Genomic DNA, 25383 nt, shown 5'->3' on the forward strand with positions numbered 1-25383 from the left:
AAAGGGGGTGGGATAAAGTGTGAGTTGGGAAAGGGGGTGGGATAAAGTGTGAGTTGGGAAAGGGAGGGGGTGGGATAAAGTGTGAGTTGGGAAAGGGAGGGGGGTGGGATAAAGTGTGAGTTGGGAAAGGGAGGGGGGTGGGATAAAGTGTGAGTTGGGAAAGGGAGGGGGTGGGATAAAGTGTGAGTTGGGAAAGGGAGGGGGTGGGATAAAGTGTGAGTTGGGAAAGGGAGGGGGGTGGGATAAAGTGTGAGTTGGGAAAGGGAGGGGGATGGGATAAAGTGTGAGTTGGGAAAGGGAGGGGGTGGGATAAAGTGTGAGTTGGGAAAGGGAGGGGGTGGGATAAAGTGTGAGTTGGGAAAGGGAGGGGGTGGGATAAAGTGTGAGTTGGGAAAGGGAGGGGGTGGGATAAAGTGTGAGTTGGGAAAGGGAGGGGGTGGGATAAAGTGTGAGTTGGGAAAGGGAGGGGGTGGGATAAAGTGTGAGTTGGGAAAGGGAGGGGGTGGGATAAAGTGTGAGAGTTGGGAAAGGGAGGGGTGGGATAAAGTGTGAGAGTTGGGAAAGGGGGTGGGATAAAGTGTGAGTTGGGAAAGGGGGGTGGGATAAAGTGTGAGTTGGGAAAGGGAGGGGGTGGGATAAAGTGTGAGTTGGGAAAGGGAGGGGGTGGGATAAAGTGTGAGTTGGGAAAGGGAGGGGGTGGGATAAAGTGTGAGTTGGGAAAGGGAGGGGGTGGGATAAAGTGTGAGTTGGGAAAGGGAGGGGGGTGGGATAAAGTGTGAGTTGGGAAAGGGAGGGGGTGGGATAAAGTGTGAGTTGGGAAAGGGAGGGGGTGGGATAAAGTGTGAGTTGGGAAAGGAGGGGGTGGGATAAAGTGTGAGTTGGGAAAGGGAGGGGGTGGGATAAAGTGTGAGTTGGGAAAGGGAGGGGGTGGGATAAAGTGTGAGTTGGGAAAGGGAGGGGGGTGGGATAAAGTGTGAGTTGGGAAAGGGAGGGGGTGGGATAAAGTGTGAGTTGGGAAAGGGAGGGGGTGGGATAAAGTGTGAGTTGGGAAAGGGAGGGGGGTGGGATAAAGTGTGAGTTGGGAAAGGGAGGGGGTGGGATAAAGTGTGAGTTGGGAAAGGGAGGGGGGTGGGATAAAGTGTGAGTTGGGAAAGGGAGGGGGGTGGGATAAAGTGTGAGTTGGGAAAGGGAGGGGGTGGGATAAAGTGTGAGTTGGGAAAGGGAGGGGGTGGGATAAAGTGTGAGTTGGGAAAGGGAGGGGGTGGGATAAAGTGTGAGTTGGGAAAGGGAGGGGGTGGGATAAAGTGTGAGTTGGGAAAGGGAGGGGGGTGGGATAAAGTGTGAGTTGGGAAAGGGAGGGGGTGGGATAAAGTGTGAGTTGGGAAAGGGAGGGGGTGGGATAAAGTGTGAGTTGGGAAAGGGAGGGGGTGGGATAAAGTGTGAGTTGGGAAAGGGAGGGGGGTGGGATAAAGTGTGAGTTGGGAAAGGGAGGGGGTGGGATAAAGTGTGAGTTGGGAAAGGGAGGGGGGTGGGATAAAGTGTGAGAGTTGGGAAGGGGGGGGGGGTGGAATAAAGTGAGTTGGATGGGATGAAACGGTTTTGTTGGAAGGACGAAACTGTTCTCAATGGGACAGAATAATATATTTGCAACAATGGTGAGGTTTCCAAAAACCATTTAATGAGAAAATTCTGTGGATTTTTTTTCTGTTCGATAAAACGGAAGGCCAGTGACGAAGGGCGCTGTATAAGCAGAGATCCATCCAGTGCATCTTTTTATATCCAACAGCAAAATGTGTTTTAAACGCGACCTGTAGGGACAGACGAACTCACCACGGGAAACACCGTAAGGATTACCGTGACGAGAAATCGCTTCTAACAATTCGTGAGGAGAAAACAACGGAGGTTGGAGAAAGCTTCCGAGATCCCAGAACCCCCCGCGCGGTTCATAAATACGTTGTGCGCATGCGCGAGGAGCGCGCGCACACGGCGCGGCATGGCGGCCGCAGGGTTTTTGTGAGGAGAACGCGCTCAATTCTCGCAGCTCCTTTGAAGGGAGAATGGCGGAGACAAAACGAGCCCCAATCACCACTTTATCCGGACCCTTTCTGAAGAAGAAAAAGGATGGAGAGGAGAGCTCTGGGACGCTTCGGTTTGAGCTGGAACTCGGGGAGCCGAGCGATAATAAGTGTGCTGAGTTCTACTACCCGGAGCTGGTGCGAGGAGCCAGGGTGAGGGGGGTCAGGGGGGTCGGGGGGTTCGGGGGTTCGCGTTTTGGGGTCGGGTTCGCGGGGTCGGGGGGTTCGGGGGTTCGCGTTTTGGGGTCGGGTTCGGGGGTTCGCGGGGTCGGGGGTTTGGGAGTTCGCGGGGTCGGGTTCACTCCTTCACGTCCTCTGGTGATCGCTGTCCCTCGTGTACAACGAGGATCCGCCACGGGACGTCTGTCTGTCTGTGTGTGCTGTTTGGAAGGCCGTGTCAGACCGTGCGTGTCCGTGTGTGTGCTGTTTGGAGAGGCCGTGTCGGTCCGTGTGTGTCCGTGAGTGTGCTGTTTGCAAGGCCGTGTGTCGCTCCGTGTGTCGGTCCGTGTGTGTACTGTTTGGAATGCCGTGTCGGTCCGTGTGTGTGCTGTTTGGAAGGCCGTGTGTCGGTCCGTGCGTGTGCTGTTTGGAAGGCCGTGTCGGTCCGTGCGTGTGCTGTTTGGAAGGCCGTGTCGGTCCGTGCGTGTGCTGTTTGGAAGGCCGTGTCGGTCCGTGCGTGTGCTGTTTGGAAGGCCGTGTCGACCCGTGCCTGTGCTGTTTGGAGAGGCCGTGTCGGTCCGTGTCTGTCCGTGGGTGTGCTGTTTGGAAGGCCGTGTCGGTCCGTGTGTGCTGTTTGGAAGGCCGTGTCGGCCTGTGCGTGTGCTGTTTGGAGAGGCCGCGTCGGTCCGTGTCGGTCCGTGGGTGTGCTGTTTGGAAGGCCGTGTCGGTCCGTGCGTGTGCTGTTTGGAATGCCGTGTCGGTCCGTGCGTGTGCTGTTTTGAGAGGCCGTGTCGGTCCGTGCGTGTGCTGTTTGGAGAGGCCGTGTCGGTCTGTGCGTGTGCTGTTCGGAATGCCGTGCCGGCTCATTCATGTGCTGTGGAATGCCGTGTCGGTTCGTGCGTGTGCTGTTTGGAGAGGCCGTGTCGGTCCGTGTGTGTCCGTGAGTGTGCTGTTTGGAAGGCCGTGAGTCGCTCCGTGTGTCGGTCCGTGTGTGTACTGTTTGGAATGCCGTGTTGGTCCATGTGTGTCCGTGCGTGTGCTGTTTGGAATGCCGTGTTGGTCCGTGTGTGTCGGTTCGTGCGTGTGCTGTTTGGAGAGGCAGTGTCGGTCCGTGTGTGTCCGTGCGTGTGCTGTTTGGAAGGCCGTGTGTCGCTCCGTGTGTCGGTCCGTGTGTGTACTGTTTGGAATGCCGTGTCGGTCCGTGTGTGTGCTGTTTGGAAGGCCGTGTCGGTCCGTGCGTGTGCTGTTTGGAAGGCCGTGTCGGTCCGTGCGTGTGCTGTTTGGAAGGCCGTGTCGGTCCGTGCGTGTGCTGTTTGGAAGGCCGTGTCGGTCCGTGCGTGTGCTGTTTGGAAGGCCGTGTCGGTCCGTGCGTGTGCTGTTTGGAAGGCCGTGTCGGTCCGTGCGTGTGCTGTTTGGAATGCCGTGTCGGTCCGTGCGTGTGCTGTTTGGAGAGGCCGTGTCGGTCCGTGCGTGTGCTGTTTGGAGAGGCCGTGTCGGTCTGTGCGTGTGCTCTTTGGCGAGGCCGTGTCGGCCCGTGCGTGTGCTGTTCGGAATGCCGTGTCGGTTCGTGCGTGTGCTGTTTGGAAGGCCGTGTCGGTCCGTGCGTGTGCTGTTTGGAAGGCCGTGTCGGTCCGTGCGTGTGCTGTTTGGAAGGCCGTGTGTCGGTCCGTGCGTGTGCTGTTTGGAAGGCCGTGTCGGTCCGTGCGTGTGCTGTTTGGAAGGCCGTGTCGGTCCGTGCGTGTGCTGTTTGGAAGGCCGTGTCGGTCCGTGCGTGTGCTGTTTGGAAGGCCGTGTCGACCCGTGCGTGTGCTGTTTGGAAGGCCGTGTCGGTCCGTGCGTGTGCTGTTTGGAAGGCCGTGTCGGTCCGTGCGTGTGCTGTTTGGAAGGCCGTGTCGGTCCGTGCGTGTGCTGTTTGGAAGGCCGTGTCGACCCGTGCGTGTGCTGTTTGGAAGGCCGTGTCGACCCGTGCCTGTGCTGTTTGGAAGGCCGTGTCGACCCGTGCCTGTGCTGTTTGGAAGGCCGTGTCGGCCCGTGCATGTGCTGTTTGGAGAGGCCGTGTCGGTCCGTGTCTGTCCGTGGGTGTGCTGTTTGGAAGGCCGTGTCGGTCCGTGCGTGTGCTGTTTGGAATGCCGTGTCGGTCCGTGGGTGTGCTGTTTGGAAGGCCGTGTCGGTCCGTGCGTGTGCTGTTTGGAATGCCGTGTCGGTCCGTGCGTGTGCTGTTTGGAGAGGCCGTGTCGGTCCGTGCGTGTGCTGTTTGGAGAGGCCGTGTCGGTCTGTGCGTGTGCTCTTTGGCGAGGCCGTGTCGGCCCGTGCGTGTGCTGTTCGGAATGCCGTGTCGGCTCATTCATGTGCTGTGGAATGCCGTGTGTGTCCGTGAGTGTGCTGTTTGGAAGGCCGTGTGTCGCTCCGTGTGTCGGTCCGTGTGTGTACTGTTTGGAATGCCGTGTTGGTCCGTGCGTGTGCTGTTTGGAAGTCCGTGTGTCGGTCCGTGTGTGTACTGTTTGGAAGGCCGTGTGTCGGTCCGTGTGTGTGCTGTTTGGAAGGCCGTGTCGGTCCGTGCGTGTGCTGTTTGGAAGGCCGTGTCGGTCCGTGCGTGTGCTGTTTGGAAGGCCGTGTCGATCCGTGTGTGTGCTGTTTGGAAGGCCGTGTCGGTCCGTGTGTGTGCTGTTTGGAAGGCCGTGTCGGTCCGTGCGTGTGCTGTTTGGAAGGCCGTGTGTCGGTCCGTGCGTGTGCTGTTTGGAAGGCCGTGTGTCGGTCCGTGCGTGTGCTGTTTGGAAGGCCGTGTGTCGGTCCGTGCGTGTGCTGTTTGGAAGGCCGTGTCGGTCCGTGCGTGTGCTGTTTGGAAGGCCGTGTCGGTCCGTGCGTGTGCTGTTTGGAAGGCCGTGTCGGTCCGTGCGTGTGCTGTTTGGAAGGCCGTGTCGACCCATGCCTGTGCTGTTTGGAAGGCCGTGTCGGTCCGTGCCTGTGCTGTTTGGAGAGGCCGTGTCGGTCCGTGTCTGTCCGTGGGTGTGCTGTTTGGAAGGCCGTGTCGGTCCGTGTGTGCTGTTTGGAAGGCCGTGTCGGCCTGTGCGTGTGCTGTTTGGAGAGGCCGCGTCGGTCCGTGTCGGTCCGTGGGTGTGCTGTTTGGAAGGCCGTGTCGGTCCGTGCGTGTGCTGTTTGGAATGCCGTGTCGGTCCGTGCGTGTGCTGTTTGGAGAGGCCGTGTCGGTCCGTGCGTGTGCTGTTTGGAGAGGCCGTGTCGGTCTGTGCGTGTGCTGTTCGGAATGCCGTGCCGGCTCATTCATGTGCTGTGGAATGCCGTGTCGGTTCGTGCGTGTGCTGTTTGGAGAGGCCGTGTCGGTCCGTGTGTGTCCGTGAGTGTGCTGTTTGGAAGGCCGTGAGTCGCTCCGTGTGTCGGTCCGTGTGTGTACTGTTTGGAATGCCGTGTTGGTCCATGTGTGTCCGTGCGTGTGCTGTTTGGAATGCCGTGTTGGTCCGTGTGTGTCGGTTCGTGCGTGTGCTGTTTGGAGAGGCAGTGTCGGTCCGTGTGTGTCCGTGCGTGTGCTGTTTGGAAGGCCGTGTGTCGCTCCGTGTGTCGGTCCGTGTGTGTACTGTTTGGAATGCCGTGTTGGTCCGTGCGTGTGCTGTTTGGAAGGCCGTGTGTCGCTCCGTGTGTCGGTCCGTGTGTGTGCTGTTTGGAAGGCCGTGTCGGTCCGTGTGTGTACTGTTTGGAATGCCGTGTCGGCCCGTGAGTGTGCTGTTTGGAAGGCCGTGTGTCGGTCCGTGTGTGTGCTGTTTGGAAGGCCGTGTCGGTCCGTGCGTGTGCTGTTTGGAAGGCCGTGTCGGTCCGTGCGTGTGCTGTTTGGAAGGCCGTGTCGGTCCGTGCGTGTGCTGTTTGGAAAGCCGTGTCGACCCGTGCCTGTGCTGTTTGGAAGGCCGTGTCGGTCCGTGCGTGTGCTGTTTGGAAGGCCGTGTCGGTCCGTGCGTGTGCTGTTTGGAATGCCGTGTCGGTCCGTGCGTGTGCTGTTTGGAGAGGCCGTGTCGGTCCGTGCGTGTGCTGTTTGGAGAGGCCGTGTCGGTCCGTGCGTGTGCTGTTTGGAGAGGCCGTGTCGGTCTGTGCGTGTGCTCTTTGGCGAGGCCGTGTCGGCCCGTGCGTGTGCTGTTCGGAATGCCGTGTCGGCTCATTCATGTGCTGTGGAATGCCGTGTCGGTTCGTGCGTGTGCTGTTTGGAGAGGCCGTGTCGGTCCGTGTGTGTGCTGTTTGGAAGGCCGTGTCGGTCCGTGCGTGTGCTGTTTGGAAGGCCGTGTCGGTCCGTGCGTGTGCTGTTTGGAAGGCCGTGTCGACCCGTGCCTGTGCTGTTTGGAAGGCCGTGTCGACCCGTGCCTGTGCTGTTTGGAAGGCCGTGTCGACCCGTGCCTGTGCTGTTTGGAGAGGCCGTGTCGGTCCGTGTCTGTCCATGGGTGTGCTGTTTGGAAGGCCGTGTCGGTCCGTGTGTGTGCTGTTTGGAAGACCGTGTGTCGGTCCGTGTGTGTGCTGTTTGGAAGGCCGTGTCGGTCCGTGCGTGTGCTGTTTGGAAGGCCGTGTATCGGTCCGTGCGTGTGCTGTTTGGAAGGCCGTGTCGGTCCGTGCGTGTGCTGTTTGGAAGGCCGTGTCGGTCCGTGCGTGTGCTGTTTGGAAGGCCGTGTCGGTCCGTGCGTGTGCTGTTTGGAAGGCCGTGTCGGTCCGTGCGTGTGCTGTTTGGAAGGCCGTGTCGACCCGTGCCTGTGCTGTTTGGAAGGCCGTGTCGACCCGTGCCTGTGCTGTTTGGAAGGCCGTGTCGACCCGTGCCTGTGCTGTTTGGAAGGCCGTGTCGACCCGTGCCTGTGCTGTTTGGAAGGCCGTGTCGGCCCGTGCATGTGCTGTTTGGAGAGGCCGTGTCGGTCCGTGTCTGTCCGTGGGTGTGCTGTTTGGAAGGCCGTGTCGGTCCGTGTGTGCTGTTTGGAAGGCCGTGACGGTCCGTGTGTGCTGTTTGGAAGGCCGTGTCGGTCCGTGCGTGTGCTGTTTGGAGAGGCCGTGTCGGTCCGTGCGTGTGCTGTTTGGAGAGGCCGTGTCGGTCCGTGCGTGTGCTGTTTGGAGAGGCCGTGTCGGTCTGTGCGTGTGCTGTTCGGAATGCCGTGCCGGCTCATTCATGTGCTGTGGAATGCCGTGTCGGTTCGTGCGTGTGCTGTTTGGAGAGGCCGTGTCGGTCCGTGTGTGTCCGTGAGTGTGCTGTTTGGAAGGCCGTGAGTCGCTCCGTGTGTCGGTCCGTGTGTGTACTGTTTGGAATGCCGTGTTGGTCCATGTGTGTCCGTGCGTGTGCTGTTTGGAATGCCGTGTTGGTCCGTGTGTGTCGGTTCGTGCGTGTGCTGTTTGGAGAGGCAGTGTCGGTCCGTGTGTGTCCGTGCGTGTGCTGTTTGGAAGGCCGTGTGTCGCTCCGTGTGTCGGTCCGTGTGTGTACTGTTTGGAATGCCGTGTTGGTCCGTGCGTGTGCTGTTTGGAAGGCCGTGTGTCGCTCCGTGTGTCGGTCCGTGTGTGTGCTGTTTGGAAGGCCGTGTCGGTCCGTGTGTGTACTGTTTGGAATGCCGTGTCGGCCCGTGAGTGTGCTGTTTGGAAGGCCGTGTGTCGGTCCGTGTGTGTGCTGTTTGGAAGGCCGTGTCGGTCCGTGCGTGTGCTGTTTGGAAGGCCGTGTCGGTCCGTGCGTGTGCTGTTTGGAAGGCCGTGTCGGTCCGTGCGTGTGCTGTTTGGAAAGCCGTGTCGACCCGTGCCTGTGCTGTTTGGAAGGCCGTGTCGGTCCGTGCGTGTGCTGTTTGGAAGGCCGTGTCGGTCCGTGCGTGTGCTGTTTGGAATGCCGTGTCGGTCCGTGCGTGTGCTGTTTGGAGAGGCCGTGTCGGTCCGTGCGTGTGCTGTTTGGAGAGGCCGTGTCGGTCCGTGCGTGTGCTGTTTGGAGAGGCCGTGTCGGTCTGTGCGTGTGCTCTTTGGCGAGGCCGTGTCGGCCCGTGCGTGTGCTGTTCGGAATGCCGTGTCGGCTCATTCATGTGCTGTGGAATGCCGTGTCGGTTCGTGCGTGTGCTGTTTGGAGAGGCCGTGTCGGTCCGTGTGTGTGCTGTTTGGAAGGCCGTGTCGGTCCGTGCGTGTGCTGTTTGGAAGGCCGTGTCGGTCCGTGCGTGTGCTGTTTGGAAGGCCGTGTCGACCCGTGCCTGTGCTGTTTGGAAGGCCGTGTCGACCCGTGCCTGTGCTGTTTGGAAGGCCGTGTCGACCCGTGCCTGTGCTGTTTGGAGAGGCCGTGTCGGTCCGTGTCTGTCCATGGGTGTGCTGTTTGGAAGGCCGTGTCGGTCCGTGTGTGTGCTGTTTGGAAGACCGTGTGTCGGTCCGTGTGTGTGCTGTTTGGAAGGCCGTGTCGGTCCGTGCGTGTGCTGTTTGGAAGGCCGTGTCGGTCCGTGCGTGTGCTGTTTGGAAGGCCGTGTCGGTCCGTGCGTGTGCTGTTTGGAAGGCCGTGTCGACCCGTGCCTGTGCTGTTTGGAAGGCCGTGTCGACCCGTGCCTGTGCTGTTTGGAAGGCCGTGTCGACCCGTGCCTGTGCTGTTTGGAAGGCCGTGTCGACCCGTGCCTGTGCTGTTTGGAAGGCCGTGTCGACCCGTGCCTGTGCTGTTTGGAAGGCCGTGTCGGCCCGTGCATGTGCTGTTTGGAGAGGCCGTGTCGGTCCGTGTCTGTCCGTGGGTGTGCTGTTTGGAAGGCCGTGTCGGTCCGTGTGTGCTGTTTGGAAGGCCGTGACGGTCCGTGTGTGCTGTTTGGAAGGCCGTGTCGGCCTGTGCGTGTGCTGTTTGGAGAGGCCGCGTCGGTCTGTGTCGGTCCGTGGGTGTGCTGTTTGGAAGGCCGTGTCGGTCCGTGCGTGTGCTGTTTGGAATGCCGTGTCGGTCCGTGCGTGTGCTGTTTGGAGAGGCCGTGTCGGTCCGTGCGTGTGCTCTTTGGCGAGGCCGTCGGCCCGTGCGTGTGCTCTTTGGCGAGGCCGTCGGCCCGTGCGTGTGCTCTTTGGCGAGGCCGTCGGCCCGTGCGTGTGCTCTTTGGCGAGGCCGTCGGCCCGTGCGTGTGCTGTTCGGAATGCCGTGTCGGTTCGTGCGTGTGCTGTTTGGAGAGGCCGTGACGGTCCGTGTGTGCTGTTTGGAAGGCCGTGTCGGCCTGTGCGTGTGCTGTTTGGAGAGGCCGCGTCGGTCTGTGTCGGTCCGTGGGTGTGCTGTTTGGAAGGCCGTGTCGGTCCGTGCGTGTGCTGTTTGGAATGCCGTGTCGGTCCGTGCGTGTGCTGTTTGGAGAGGCCGTGTCGGTCCGTGCGTGTGCTCTTTGGCGAGGCCGTCGGCCCGTGCGTGTGCTCTTTGGCGAGGCCGTCGGCCCGTGCGTGTGCTCTTTGGCGAGGCCGTCGGCCCGTGCGTGTGCTGTTCGGAATGCCGTGTCGGTTCGTGCGTGTGCTGTTTGGAGAGGCCGTGTCGGTCCGTGTGTGTCCGTGAGTGTGCTGTTTGGAAGGCCGTGTGTCGCTCCGTGTGTCGGTCCGTATGTGTACTGTTTGGAATGCCGTGTTGGTCCGTGCGTGTGCTGTTTGGAAGGCCGTGTGTCGCTCCGTGTGTGTGCTGTTTGGAATGCCGTGTCGGTCCGTGCGTGTGCTGTTTGGAGAGGCCGTGTCGGTCCGTGCGTGTGCTGTTTGGAGAGGCCGTGTCGGTCTGTGAGTGTGCTCTTTGGCGAGGCCGTCGGCCCGTGCGTGTGCTGTTCGGAATGCCGTGTCGGCTCATTCATGTGCTGTGGAATGCCGTGTTGGTCCGTGCGTGTGCTGTTTGGAAGGCCGTGTGTCGCTCCGTGTGTCGGTCCGTGTGTGTGCTGTTTGGAATGCCGTGTTGGTCCGTGCGTGTGCTGTTTGGAAGGCCGTGTCGGTCCGTGTGTGTACTGTTTGGAATGCCGTGTCGGCCCGTGAGTGTGCTGTTTGGAAGGCCGTGTGTCGGTCCGTGTGTGTGCTGTTTGGAAGGCCGTGTGTCGCTCCGTGTGTCGGTCCATGTGTGTACTGTTTGGAATGCCGTGTTGGTCCGTGCGTGTGCTGTTTGGAAGGCCGTGTGTCGCTCCGTGTGTCGGTCCGTGTGTGTGCTGTTTGGAAGGCCGTGTCGGTCCGTGTGTGTACTGTTTGGAATGCCGTGTCGGTCCGTGTGTGTACTGTTTGGAATGCCGTGTCGGTCCGTGTGTGTCCGTGCGTGTGCTGTTTGGAAGGCCGTGTGTCGGTCCGTGTGTGTGCTGTTTGGAAGGCCGTGTCGGTCCGTGTGTGTACTGTTTGGAATGCCGTGTCGGCCCGTGAGTGTGCTGTTTGGAAGGCCGTGTGTCGGTCCGTGTGTGTGCTGTTTGGAAGGCCGTGTCGGTCCGTGCGTGTGCTGTTTGGAAGGCCGTGTCGGTCCGTGCGTGTGCTGTTTGGAAGGCCGTGTCGGTCCGTGCGTGTGCTGTTTGGAAGGCCGTGTCGGTCCGTGCGTGTGCTGTTTGGAAGGCCGTGTCGGTCCGTGCGTGTGCTGTTTGGAAGGCCGTGTCGGTCCGTGCGTGTGCTGTTTGGAAGGCCGTGTCGGTCCGTGCGTGTGCTGTTTGGAAGGCCGTGTCGGTCCGTGCGTGTGCTGTTTGGAAGGCCGTGTCGGTCCGTGCGTGTGCTGTTTGGAAGGCCGTGTCGGTCCGTGCGTGTGCTGTTTGGAAGGCCGTGTCGGTCCGTGCGTGTGCTGTTTGGAAGGCCGTGTCGACCCGTGCCTGTGCTGTTTGGAAGGCCGTGTCGGCCCGTGCATGTGCTGTTTGGAGAGGCCGTGTCGGTCCGTGTCTGTCCGTGGGTGTGCTGTTTGGAAGGCCGTGTCGGTCCGTGCGTGTGCTGTTTGGAAGGCCGTGTCGGTCCGTGCGTGTGCTGTTTGGAAGGCCGTGTCGGCCTGTGCGTGTGCTGTTTGGAGAGGCCGCGTCGGTCCGTGTCGGTCCGTGGGTGTGCTGTTTGGAATGCCGTGTCGGTCCGTGCGTGTGCTGTTTGGAATGCCGTGTCGGTCCGTGCGTGTGCTGTTTGGAATGCCGTGTCGGTCCGTGCGTGTGCTGTTTGGAATGCCGTGTCGGTCCGTGCGTGTGCTGTTCGGAGAGGCCGTGTCGGTCCGTGCGTGTGCTGTTTGGAGAGGCCGTGTCGGTCTGTGCGTGTGCTCTTTGGCGAGGCCGTGTCGGCCCGTGCGTGTGCTGTTCGGAATGCCGTGTCGGCTCATTCATGTGCTGTGGAATGCCGTGTCGGTTCGTGCGTGTGCTGTTTGGAGAGGCCGTGTCGGTCCGTGTGTGTCCGTGACTGTGCTGTTTGGAAGGCCGTGTGTCGCTCCGTGTGTCGGTCTGTGTGTGTACTGTTTGGAATGCCGTGTTGGTCCGTGCGTGTGCTGTTTGGAATGCCGTGTCGGCCCGTGAGTGTGCTGTTTGGAAGGCCGTGTGTCGGTCCGTGTGTGTGCTGTTTGGAAGGCCGTGTCGGTCCGTGCGTGTGCTGTTTGGAAGGCCGTGTCGGTCCGTGCGTGTGCTGTTTGGAAGGCCGTGTCGGTCCGTGCGTGTGCTGTTTGGAAGGCCGTGTCGGTCCGTGCGTGTGCTGTTTGGAAGGCCGTGTCGACCCGTGCCTGTGCTATTTGGAAGGCCGTGTCGGTCCGTGCGTGTGCTGTTTGGAAGGCCGTGTCGGTCCGTGCGTGTGCTGTTTGGAAGGCCGTGTCGGTCCGTGCGTGTGCTGTTTGGAAGGCCGTGTCGACCCGTGCCTGTGCTATTTGGAAGGCCGTGTCGGCCCGTGCGTGTGCTGTTTGGAAGGCCGTGTTGGCCCGTGCATGTGCTGTTTGGAGAGGCCGCGTCGGTCCGTGTCGGTCCGTGTCGGTCTGTGGGTGTGCTGTTTGGAATGCCGTGTCGGTCCGTGTGTGTGCTGTTTGGAGAGGCCGTGTCGGCCCGTGCGTGTGCTGTTTGGAAGGCCGTGTCGGCCTGTACATATGCTGTTGCGGTTGGGAGGCAGTGGGCATTACGTCTGGGGAAAATGGACACGCAATGATGTTCCTTCAAAAAGAGCGTTGCGGGTTGAGGGATGTGTGATGGAGGAATCGGGATAATTTAATGTACATCATACATTCGAGATGAAGTGCATTGTTTGACCGAGCGGCTTCTTCTCCACTCTTCAAAAGTGCTACTTCTGTTCAAATATACCCATTCATATGTTTGATGAAGAAAGAAACAATGCTTTTACTGAGAGCACAAAAGGTGTTTCCTTCGATATCAGGAGATTAAATGGTGATAAACATCTATATCTGTGAGATTCGATGCAATGGGGGCATCATTAGGGTAAAAGCCTGCGTGCGTGCGCGCGTTTAAAAATTTCATTTATATTGCCAAAAGTATGTGGACACCTGCTCATCCAACGTCTCATTCCAAAATCATGGGCATCAATGTGGAGTTGGTCCCCCCTTTGCTGCTATGACAGCCTCCACTCTTCTTAGACGGCTTTCCACTAGATATTGGAACATTGCTGCAGGGATTTGTTTCCATTCCGTCAGCCACAAGAGTATTCGTGAGGCTGGCACTGATGTTGGGCGATAAGGTCTGGCTTCCAGTCAGCGTTCTAATGCATCCCAAAGGGGTTTGATGTTGTTGAGGTCAGGGCTCTGTGCAAGCCAATCGAGTTCTTCCACACCGATCTTGACAAAACATTTCTGGATGGATCTCGCTTTGTGCATGGGGGCATTGTCATGCTGAAACAGGAAAGGGCCTTCCCCAAACTGTTGCCACAATGTTGGAAGCACAGAATCATCTCGAATGTCATTGCATGTTGTCGTGTGAAGATTTCCCTTCACTGGAACTCTGGGGGCCGAGCCCGAACCATGAAAAACAACCCCAGACAATTATTCCTCCTCCACCAATCTTTGCAGTTGGCACTATGCATTTGGGCAGGTAGCGTTCTCCTGGTATCCTCCAAACCCAGATTTGTCCATCGGACTGCCAGATGGTGAAGCGTGATTCATCATTCCAGAGGACGCTTGTCATTGCGCATGGTGATCTTAGGCTTGTGTGCGGCTGCTCGGCCTTGGAAACGCATTTCATGAAGCTCTCGACGAACAGTGCTTGTGCTGACGTTGCTTCCACAGCCAGTTTGGAACTCGGTAGTGAGTGTTGCAACCGACGACATATAATTTTTCCACGCTACGCGCTTCAGCACTCGGTGGTCCCTTTCTATGAGCTTGTGTGGCCTACTACTTCACGGCTGAGCTGTTGTTGCTCTGAGACGTTTCCACTTCACAATAACAGGACTTACAGTTGCCCGGGGCAGCTCTTGCAGGGCAGAAATGTGATGAACTGACTTGTTGGAAAGGTGGCATCCTATGACGATGTCACGTTGAAAGTCACTGAGCTCTTCAGTGTGGCCCATTCTACTTAACTGCTTATATTTGTCTATGGAGATTGTATGGCTGTGTGCTTGATGTTGTACACCTCTCAGCTATGGGTGTGGCTGGAATAGCCGAATCGTGTGTGTGTGTGTGTGTGTGTGTGTGTGTGTGTGTGTGTGTGCGTGTGTGCGTGTGTGCGTGTGTGCGTGTGTGCGTGTGTGCGTGTGTGCGCGTGTGCGTGTGCGTGTGCGTGTGCGTGTGCGTGTGCGTGTGCGTGTGCGTGTGCGTGCGCATATATATTGTTACGGTGGCAGATACCGAAACACTCACCAGCTTGTCACTCGGGGATTAATCCCCGGTTGTCCTCGGTGTAGCCGGACCTGGGGCCACCGCTCACAATTGGCGTTATGGTACGGTGGGTTGTTTTAAAACTACGAACGCCACCCAGTTAACCACGAGTTCCAGTGTCCGCCGTCTAATTATGTTTAACTCGAGGTCACGTGGTTGCCTGAGCGGGGAGTGCGCCCTCGGCAAAGAACCAATATTATCTGATTAGATTTTAATTAAGGCGGCCGAGCGTTTTAATCGCTGGTGCGTGCTGATGATTTTTTGGTCAAATCTGTGGTAATTACCTCCCAGTCTATCTCTGTTCGAACAATGCTCGACCACTTGAAGGAAAGGACAAACACGGACAGGTTGGAAATCGACAATTTATTAATAATAAAATAAATAAATAAAAATAACTTTATTTGCTGAGGTAAATAAAGAATGAAGCGGTCCGTGCGTGTCCGTGTCCGTGTGTGCTGTTTGGAAGGCCGTGTCGGTCCGTGTGTGTCCGTGTGTGCTGTTTGGAAGGCCGTGTTGGTCCGTGTGTGCTGTTTGGAAGGCCGTGTTGGTCCGTGTGTGCTGTTTGGAAGACAGTGTCGGTCCGTGCGTGTCTGTGTGCTGTTTGGAAGGCCGTGTGGGCCCGTGTGTGTGCTGTTTGGAGAGGCCGTGTCGGTCCGTGCGTGTGCTGTTTGGAAGGCCGTGTCGGCTAGCGGTAAAACGTTTTGAACGTTTTGTGAAAGACCCCCCCCTGTCCAGGGCACAGGATGGCACAAAGCAAAAGCAATCAAAATGCCAGGAGAGAGACAAAGAGCAGATGCTTATCGGGGGTTGAGTTGCAGCTAAACACAGACAAGGGTACCAAGCAGATCATTCGGGGGCGGGGGGGGGGGGGGTGGAGAAAATCGTCTCGCTCACCAGAAAGTCGTCCATGAAGCAAAAACGTTCTGAGATGCGTGCGTGTGTGTCACGTCCATCACCGGCAACCAGCTTTGCTGTGCACCCTCTCGCGGGGCAGCCTTGAATGCCACTCGAAGTCTGGAGGGCACCGAGATGGTCCGTCGCGGGTTTTGACCATGGTTTTGTCGGTGACCGACCCGTGCCCCACCCGCTAATGGCGCCACTCACATCCACGCGCACACCCACACGTGCACCACACGCTCACCTGCCGAAGCACTCTTCTCTTCAGAACGTATCTCTCTCTTCAGAACGTCCCTCTGTCGCTTTTTCCTCATTTTTTCTCAGAACGTCTCCTCACAGAACGTATCTCTTTCTCTTCAGAACATCCCTCTCGCTTTTTCCTCACACTTTTTCTCAGAACGTATCTTTCTCTTCAGAACGTATCCTTCTCTTCAGAACGTCCCGCCTCACAGAACGTATTGTTGCGAATTCGCGCCCGCCGGCATGCGATCGGCCGCTGGACTCGAATGGCGGCCGCCTCGCCCACCGGAACGGACAATTCTGTCGTGACCCTCTCGGACCAACGCCGGGAGCTAGTCACGGGTGGGGGTTTAACCTCACCACGATCGTGCCAATTGCCCACCCGCGCAGGATAGGGTCGCTCTCCAAATTCGATCTACCTAAGTACCTGCGCGAATGGTCGACAGGTCGACTTCGGACACGGGCCGCTTGGGCGGCCCGTTCCCTGCTATCGGGATAATTGAGCAGTGTTATCGCTGACCTGGATGGTTCAGATTAATTACCGGGCATATTAAGCCCACTATGAACCCTTTACGTGAAGCAGGATGGAGGGTCAATAAAGAAAAGACGAAGCGAAACGGGAAAACAGTTCACACAATGCACATTTATTACGCGACACACGGAAAGCACACATATACAGCCAAACAGTCAAAATGCACATATAGCCGTTAAAACAAAAGAAACAATGACACAGAGTTACAACCGAATACGCGTACACACGGCAACACTTATACAGTTCTACTTAACAGACGGCGCCAACACACATTTACTCAAAAGCAAAGGAAAGAAGCCACCCTCATCGACAAGGGGGCAGACGGGCCTGTAGGCCAATATGCACGCGTGACCTGAAGGAGTGGCCAGGTCCGCGAGACCGGGTGGGTCCTACCCGCGTCCTCGTGACGCGTTGGTGGACGAGCCGCAGATGTGGCCGCATGGCTGTGCCCCGACTCCGTGCTCCCTGGCGGGTTTCGTTGGCACGACGTTTGGAGTGTGGTGGGAACGGGGCCTCCTTTTTGCACTATCTCAGCGCGGGGGAAAAGGGGAATTGTTGATGCCCTGGGGGAGGAAAATGGCTGGCTGGCTTGGGTCCCGCGACGAGCAATCTCACACCGTGACCTCGTCGCCGACAGCCGTCCTTCTCGCCTCGGACCCGAGCTCCTTTGCCTCTTCCCGCAACTCTCCTCAGCTGACTGCAGAACCCAACTCGCTGCCACACCGATGACTCGACTCACTCTGCCCTGCTGCCACACTCTGCCCTGCTGCCACACTCTGCCCTGCTGCCACACTCTGCCCTGCTGCCACACTCTGCCCTGCTGCCACACTCTGCCCTGCTGCCACACTCTGCCCTGCTGCCACACTCTGCCGCTGCCACACTCTGCTACGATTCGCCTTGCGCTCGCCGTTTTATAGGCCGGCAGGAGAAAACAATATGCAAATTTCCGGATCAGGATTACCTCGGGGGCGGAGCCACGCTCGCCAATTGGACGGAGGAAAAGTGGGCGTGAACCTCCCCTGATCCTTGAATTTGCATATATCGATTTCACACGGATGCGCCTGGAGGCGGGGACAAGCTGCTCCGCGCTTGCTGATTGGACGGATCAGAAGTGGGCGTGTAGTGTTCTTGATCTGAATTCTCCCTCGGAGAGGCCGCTATTTGCACTCGCGGCTCGGTGCGTATCTTGAACGAGCCCAAGACAGCCCGACGCTCAGTGTTCACAGGTGGTGCGGGAATGGCCGTAGAAGGAGAGAGGTGAGGGTGGTGGAGGCTTTATCGGTGGTGGTTTTATGGTTATCGTGCCGTTTGGGAATGACGGTGATGCGATGTTTGCGGGATTGAGTTGTGAAGGTAAAGGTCATGGCTGCTGGCGTGGTGGTTGTTGTGTGATGGCGGTTGAGACGTGGTTGGTTCAAAATAAAGATAGAACAGAAAAACGGCTATCTCAAACCGTCGCAGCCCGAATGAATCGCATAAATTCCCTCTAGACAACGGATTTGGGGCTAACGACACATGTACTTAGAGATATCTCACCTACGGGCCCTTCATGGTATAATGCGAATTTCCACAGCCGTAACACTATCTTTCTGTTCAGAACGTCCCTCTTTCGCTTTTTCCTTACACTTTTTTCAATACGTCTCACCCCTCCTTTACATGACCTTTGACACCAACTCGGATCGCACCCCCCCACACCAAGCGCGGGGAAGAACAGGCGGGAAAAAAACCCCACAGGCTCGCAGGAGTTTTTTGTTCTGCCATTCGGAAGCGGTTGTTGAGAGCGACGCTGGTGGTGGTGGTTGTGGAGGTGGTGTTTAACATGGTTGGCGTTGTGGCATAGTTGGTGGTGGCGGTTGTTTGTGTGGAGGTTTGTTGCAATGGTGGCTCGAAATAACGATATCGATAAAGAAAAACCCTATCTCAAAGAGTCGCAGCCCGGTGAAACATGAAGAAATACCTTTAACAACGGTGGGGACATTGCTGCACATAAACTTAGCGTCATAACTGATCTAAGGACCCTTTATGGTGTATTGCGAATTTCCACAGCCGTAACACTACGTTCTGTGAGGCGGGACGTTCTGAAGAGAAAGCATGAGGTTCATTCTGTGAGGGCAGACGTTCTGAGAAAAAGTGAGGAAAAAGCGAGAGGGACATTCTGAAGAGAAAGATACGTTCTGTGAGGCGGGACGTTCTGAAGAGAAAGATAAGTTCTGAGAAAAAGTTTGAGGAATAAGCGAAAGAGGGACGTTCTGAAGAGAAAGAGATATGTCCTGTGAGACGTACTGAGAAAAAGTGTGAGGAAAAAGTGAAAGAGGGACGTTCTGAACAGAAAGATAGTGTTACGGCTGTGGAAATTCGCATTATACCATGAAGGGCCCGTAGGTGAGATATCTCTAAGTACATGTGTCGTTAGCCCCAAATCCGTTGTCTTGAGGGAATTTATGTGATTCATTTGGGCTGTGATTTTGGGGAATAATACCCTGGCCCCGAGCTAAAACTGACTTTCCTTGTCCCCCGCACGGCGCGGGGAGGGGAGAGCGAGAGGGCACGCCCCTTTTTGGGGAGCTTCCAGAAGGGAGGTGGAGCCAGAAACAGGGTGGGGCAAAGGGCGGAGCCCCGCTTTACAAAAGGCAAACAGACGCGAGGCTCGGGGGGTCTCTTCTCGGTTCATGCTGGCTCGTTCGTTCTTGGTCTCGTGGCGCTGGTCACCCCTTGGGCTTCTCTTCTCCTGCCCTTCGTTTGGACTCTTCGTTTTGGGCTTCTCTCTCTCTGGTCCTGAAGCCCCTTCTGCCCCTTAGTATTTTGCTTGTTTGGTCGTGGATTGTGGAAGCACCAGCAGCAACGCCGGAGAGAGCTCGCTGACCACGCCAGGGCCCGAGGTCAGGCACGGCTACACAAGGCCGTGGGGAGTCGACGTTGCGCCACGAGGGTGCGGGTAAGACCCTTCGGTCTCACGGGACCCGTTCGGTCCTCCAGGTCCCGTGCCATAAAGGTCCGCGGACCCTGTCTGCCACCCTCGTCTTTGGGGGTGGCCATTTCTTTGTTTTTTGTATGCATGCTGTGGCGCCGTGTCCTGCCAAGTAGAAACTGTGTAAGCAACTGTGCATGTAAATTAATCCTTGCTTTGAGTCGGTCGTATTGCTTTTGTTTTCTATATCTTGCTTGTTTTATTGCATGACTGCCTTGCTTATGAATATGTGTGCTGTATGAATAAATGTCCTTGTGTGAAACGTATCCCGTTCGTTGCGTCCATTTCCCTTGTGAAAGTGCCATCTTGTATCGTGGAATGAATAGTGGGTTTTGAACGCCCGGTAAACAGAATCGCATCCGTCGAGGTCGGCGATAACACCGCTCGGTTATCACTGTAGCACGGAACGGACCACTTAAGCGGTTCGTGTCCTTGGCCGACCTGCGACGAGGTACAATCGCCCGGTCGACTACTCGCGCAAGTAGTTTGGTAGGTCGAATTTGGCGAGCAAACCCTATCCTGCGTGGTTGGGCAATTGGCACGATCGTGGTGAGCTTAAACCCCCACCCGTGACTAGCTCCTGGCGGTAGTTCCAAGGAGGGTCACGACTGAATTGTCTGTCCGGTGGGCGAGGCAGCTGCCATTCGAGGTACGCGGCCGCTCGCATGCCGGGCGGGCCAGAATTCGTAATAGTATCTTTCTGTTCAGAACGTCCCTATTTCGCTTTTTCCTCACACTTTTTCTCAGAACGGCTCCTCACAGAACGTATCTCTTTCTCTTCAGAACGTCCCTCTTTTGCTTTTTCCTCACTTTTTCTCATAATGTCTCTTCTCACAGAACGTATCTTTCTCTTCAGAAAATCCCGCCTCACAGAACGTCCCTCACGCTTTCTCTCGGAACGTCTCTCCTCGCAGAACGTATCTCTTTCTCTTCAGAAAGTCCCGCTCGCAGAACGAACCTCACTCTTTCTCTCGCTCGTATTTATATCTCCGGGGCGTCTCTGCGGGTCCAACCCACCCCACGCTCACCCCGCCCCACTGGCGCACGGTTAACATGATGACCCGTGTGCTCTCAAAAAAGGCGGGCGTCGGAGCTCGTGAAAGAATGTTGCTGAGGAAAAATGAGGGCGGGCTTCAGAGCTCGTGAAAAAATGTTGTTGAGAAAAAATAAGGTGGGTGCCGGCGCTCGCAAAAGAAATGTGTGTAAACGTGTCTGTCATCAAGAAAAAAAAAAACTTCCCATAAGAGAGGAGATCTATCCTTTACCCTTCTCAACACATCACATTTAAGATCCCATTAGACATGGGGATGTGGCTAATCTGAACATGCATTTTAGGAAATAACTGTCTGAGGACCTGGTTGTGTGGATGCATTCATCAGACTGGATTCTGAAATCATATATATATATATATATATATGTATATGTATATATATATATGTTTATATATGTTAACGATGTGGCGGGATTCACACCCGACTCTTGACCACAGTGTTAAGGATTCGGATGAGTGATGTCAATCACACTCTACTCTTGACAGCCAAATGCTGAAGATTCGGCATCACTTAACAGCACCACAGTCTCCGGGGTTATAACGCCGGCTGTTTCGGCACAATTCTCGGGTTACGCGCCTCAGATCACGATACCAAAATACACCTGTGCCTTGCCAGCTGGTGGAATAAACCCCGGTTACAGACTGGTTTTGTCAGAGACTGAGCAGAGTCTTCCAGTCCGTAACCATACTGGTTTTATATCCAAATCGAGCGGATCGTTCCTCGGCACAGCAAGAATAAATTCAAGGCGGCAAATCTCGTATAACTCAGCTAGATTTATTGGGGACACATTGGGGAATGCAACACAAGCAAAGCATTCACGACAATGTTATAATTATTCTATAACCCGTTCTTAACTGGGGAGCAACGGGTTTCAAAGGGAACCCTAGCGAGATAAACCTTAGAAAGCATGCAGACAAGACACGGACAGCATGCAGACAAGACAGAGTACTTGGTGATGCCTCATGGACGAGAGGAAAAGTGTCAAATGCACGAATGCGGCTCATGACAAGGCGATATCAACGGATTCGAGCATGCAGCATGTCAAAATGGCGGCGTCCTTTTGTCGCCCCCCTCACGCATGCAGCCTCCGACCCCGCGAGGTCGACAGCACAAGAGGAAAGATCTATGGTATGCTCCAGCTGGCTTTTCACAAGGTCCAGCAAACAAATCCAGGCCTGGCCTGTTCACCAGACAAGGCTAAATCGAGGTGTAGGACTCCGCAGGTGGATCGATGGGACCAAAAGACGTGTCGGGCCGTGCCGGGAGTAAGGACTGAGGCTCCGTGGTTAGACGCAGGTTGAACCTGTCTATGACCTCATAAAGTCGATCGCCGACTCGCTCAGCAGCCAGTTCCTCTCGAAGCAGATTGCAGCCTCCCACTAGTCGTTTCCATACAGCAGAATCCTCACTCGACACTCAGGCTCAGTTACTGCCTCGGCAAATTGCCGACTCAACCCTCAGGTTCAGGCCGTTCCTCTCTTACAGATCGCCGACCACACGCACCGCGAGTTACTCCCTCAGCAGATCGCTGACTAACCCTCAGGTTCAGTTCCTCCTACTGCCGATCGCACACTCGACCTCAGGCAGATCCACCCCTGCCTTTCCGGCACTCGCTCGCCTCCCAGCCGACGGCAGACAGACCTCATGCAGGCCCTTCCCTGCCTTTCTTTTGGCTCGTTCCTCACGAAAGCCGATCGCAAAACGGACACAGCCGACCCTTGTACAGCCGATCGCACCACCTCAGCGCTCGTCGCAGATCCACCCCTGCCTTTCCGGCGCTCGCTCTCTCTAGGCCACACCCTCTCAGAGCGCTGGGCGGGGACTGTCATCCGGAGAGGGGAAGGAAGAAGAAGAACCTCTCGGTACACCACCACCGTACGAACAATGAACAGCCCCTACACCTCCCGACACACATGTAACGTCCAATTACCAAACAATCTGGCTAAACATGCATTTACTGGGGGGAACTGGGCTAATCCTATATTTAATAACACACTAAGGGCCATTTCTGTTACAATATATATATATATATATATATATATATATATATATATATATATATATATATATATATATATATATATATATATATATATATATATATATATATATATATATATATATATATATATATATATATATTATTGTTGCGAAGTCGTGCCCGCCGGCGTGCGAACGGCCACGTGACTCGAATCGCAGCACGTCGCCCACCGGACGGACAATTCACTCGTGACCCTCCGGGAACTATCGCCCGGAGCCAGTCACGGGTGGGCCTTTCGACCTCACCACAATCGTGCCAATCGGCCACCCGCGTAGGATAGGGTTGTTCGCCAAACTCGACCTACCTAAGTACCCACGCGGATGGTAAACCGGGCGATCGTACCTCGCCGCAGGTCGACTCCGGACACGAGCCGCTTGGGCGGCCTGTTCCGTACTATCGGGATAACCGAGCGGTGTTATCGTCGGCCTCGATGGTTCCGATTAATTATCGGGCGTTTTAAGCCCACTATGAACGAACCCTTTACGTGAAGCAAGATGGAGATTCAATCGAAGGAAAGGACTCAGCGAAACGGGGAACAATTCAACATAATGCACTTTATTTACACGACACACATAGAGCACACATATACAGCCAAACAGAATGCACATATATCAAATGCAACAAAAGAAACAATGACGCAGAGATACTACCGAATACGCGTACACACGGCAGCAGTTATACGGTTTTACTTCACAGACGGCGCCGACACACATTTACTCAAAAGCAAAGGAAAGAAGCCACCCTCAGAGGCAAGGGGGCAGACGGGCCCATAGGCCAATGTGTGCGCGGGACCTGAAGGAGTGGTCAGGTCCGCGAGACCGGGGGGGTCCCACCCGCGTCCTCGTGACGAGCCGCAAATGTGGCTGCGTGGCGGTGCCCCGACTTCGTGCTCCTTCGCGGGTTTCGTTAGCACCGCTTGGAGTGGGGTGGGAACGGGGCCCCCTTTTTGCACTATCTCAGCACGGGGGAAAGGGGGGGGATCATTGATGCTCTGGGGAAGGAGAATAACTGGCTTGCTTGGGTCCCTAGATGAGCGATCCCACCGCGACCTCGTCGCCGTCCGCAGTCTTCCCTGCCTCGGACCCGAGCTCCTTGGACTCTTCCCCCAATTCTCCTCAGCCGACTGCAGAAAACCACCTTGACGCCTTCGCCTCCCGACTCCACTCCGCTCTCCAACCCGACTTGACTGCCTCGCAACAACTCCAACCAAAAACTAACTCTCTGTGCAACAACTCTTCTGCGCAACAAACTCCTCTGCGCAACAACTATTCTCATTTGCCTCACGCTCGCCGTTTTATAGGCCGGCAGGAAAAAACAATATGCAAATTTCCGGATCAGGATCTCCTCGAGGGCGGAGCCACGCTCGCCGATTGGACGGAGGAAAAGGGGCGTGAATCTCCCCTGATCCTAGGATTTGCATATCTCGATTCCAGACAGACGCGCCTGGAGGTGGGGCCAAGCCGCCCCGCGCTTCCTAATTGGACGGATCAGAAGTGGGCGTGTTGCATTCCTGATCCGAATTCTCCTCGGAAAGGCTGCTATTTGCACTCGCGGCTTGGCGCGTATCTTGTACGAGCCCAGGACAGCCCGACGCTCGTTGCTCACAGGTGGTGCGGGAATGGCCGTTGAAGGAGGGAGGTGAAGGTGGTGGAGGGTTTCCGGCAGTGGCCGATGGCCATGGTGCCGTTTGGAATGGCGGTGATGTGATGTTTGCGGGAGCGAGTTGTGAAGGTAAAGGTCGTGGCTGTTGGCGTTGTTGTTGTTGTCTGACGGTTGGAGCGTGGTTGGTTCAAAATAAAGATAGAACAGAAAAACGGCTATCTCAAAGCGTCGCAGCCCGAATGAATCACATTAATTTCCTCTAAACAATGGGTTTGGGCTCACTCCACAGGTACTTAGAGATATCTCACCTCCGGGACCTGAATGGTGGTTTGCGAATTTCCACAGCCGTAACAATATATTGGGTCGCCGAAATAGGTGACCCTTATTTATCTAATTCTGTCTGTTTGTTTGGATGTTTGTTCGTTTGTCATCAGCATAATTGGTTGTAAATGTGGGTGGATTTTGACCAAACTTGGGTGGTAGGTACATCTTATGACCATGTGCTTTGGAAATTGTGATGGTTGCTAGGGACGTTTTGGTTCTCCAGCAACAACCGAAAAAAACCTTAAATCGGTACCGTTCACGCGAAATCATTTCCGAAAGCTATTATCTCACGTTGGGTAATGAAATTTGGCACGGATGATCTACAGATGATGCTGTATCAAATATATTCCGTTTTTTGTGATATATGGAATACTTTACCCGCAGCGCCCCCTACAATTTGGGTATGCGTGAAAATTGGCGAAAATTGAAGATCCACGAGCAACCAGGTGAGTGCATTGATACGAATGAAACTTTGCAGGTTCATGTTACTACAACTTTGCCTCAGGACATATTGACCGATTTCGCTTAGGTCAGGGTTCAAAGGTCAATTCGTGCAAAAATCAATAACATGCGAGATCTGGTGGTGCCTTCGCGCCAAATGCTACTACTCTTCGGATTATGGTCAAATGGTCATGAAAATTCACACTAATACTCTGGAATACATTGTGCACAAACGATTGAGCCGGATTTTCGATTTAGATCTTTGGTCACCCACAGCACCCCCTCGAACTTTGGGAATTTCTGATTTGAAACCGCATTTTCGCTACTTTTCATTCAAATGGACACAGAGTCGTTATCACTAGATGGAACTGGATGAGATTTGACATGCATAATCTTAAGGTGATTCCTTATCTGCTATATGACATCCATTTTGCTCTACATCTTATAGTTTCCATGATCGGCGGCCCATCGCCGCCTACCGGCTTGGATATAAGAAATGGACCTCGTGGGTCTTTATTCGGCCCTTCAGCTCGGGATGGAAGGCGAGCTGAGGGTCAGAGTCTGGCCGGGTACCTGGCCGCCTCGTGCGGTTTTACCGACTCGCACTTGTGGAGCTTGGACTCCGTGGACGGGAATGGGGATCCCCAGCTCAAGTGCTCCAACGCAACCCACCACGGTGGGACTCAAACCCACAACCCAGAATCCAACGAGCCCACGTTCCCGGCTGCCACGAACGACGATCGACGACACGAGAAACATGAAACGCCTCCGCCACGACCACCACCACCACCACCACGAGCATCAACACTACCATCGACCACCAAGGTGTAGTGTCCGAGGTGCAGACAGACACGAGAGTGAAGTAGCGACTCTGCTTTATTGCCTGATCGGATGCACACGACAACAACCGCAAGCGGGCGAGTCATGATATATGAAACCCAACCACGTGATACAGCACACTCCTCCCCTCGTAAAATGACAATTATAATGATGAGATAACAATTATAAAATTACCAAATGAAACCAATCAACATTCAAAATTCTCCAAGTACCGCAGTCGTTTTTTGATCCGCCTTGGGCGGACAGCGCGCCCGATGACCGAGGCTCAGACCCCTCCTGGCTCGGTTGAGGTGACACCCTCGCCGGACTTGCTCCATCCGCAACATCAAGCGCCCCCGGCCGACAAGCTTGCTCGTCTCCCTCGGGCAGGACTGAATCAGGTGAATACCCTGTGGGTGTCGGCACGTCTGGCCTTGGCGATTCCACGTCTGGCCTCGGCGATATCACAGGTGGGGGGCCCCATGTCGCTTGGCACGGGGGGGGGGGGGTGACG

General features: G+C 55.9%; 1 protein-coding gene across 9 annotated transcripts in view; it reads left to right on the forward strand.

Moving 5' to 3' along the window:
- Positions 1 to 1955: 1955 nt before the first annotated feature.
- LOC147010272 (uncharacterized) overlaps positions 1956 to 25383 on the forward strand; it is a 223358-nt gene continuing 199930 nt past the window's right edge. For 8 of the 9 annotated variants that reach the window (XR_015052753.1, XM_085861338.1, XM_085861343.1 and 5 more), the window contains exon 1: positions 1960 to 2228. Coding sequence is in view for 8 of the 9 variants with exons in the window: in XM_085861338.1 (XP_085717464.1) it covers positions 2122 to 2228 (107 nt within the window). In the remaining variant the exon portion in view is untranslated. Of the gene's footprint in view, positions 2229 to 25383 lie in introns of all 9 variants that reach the window. The other variant, XM_085861342.1, reaches the window with a different exon arrangement.

Source organism: Eptatretus burgeri, chromosome 17, assembly GCF_056783735.1.
Source record: "Eptatretus burgeri isolate ZD-2024b chromosome 17, Ebu_testis_v1, whole genome shotgun sequence".
NCBI classification, from domain to species: domain Eukaryota; kingdom Metazoa; phylum Chordata; class Myxini; order Myxiniformes; family Myxinidae; genus Eptatretus; species Eptatretus burgeri.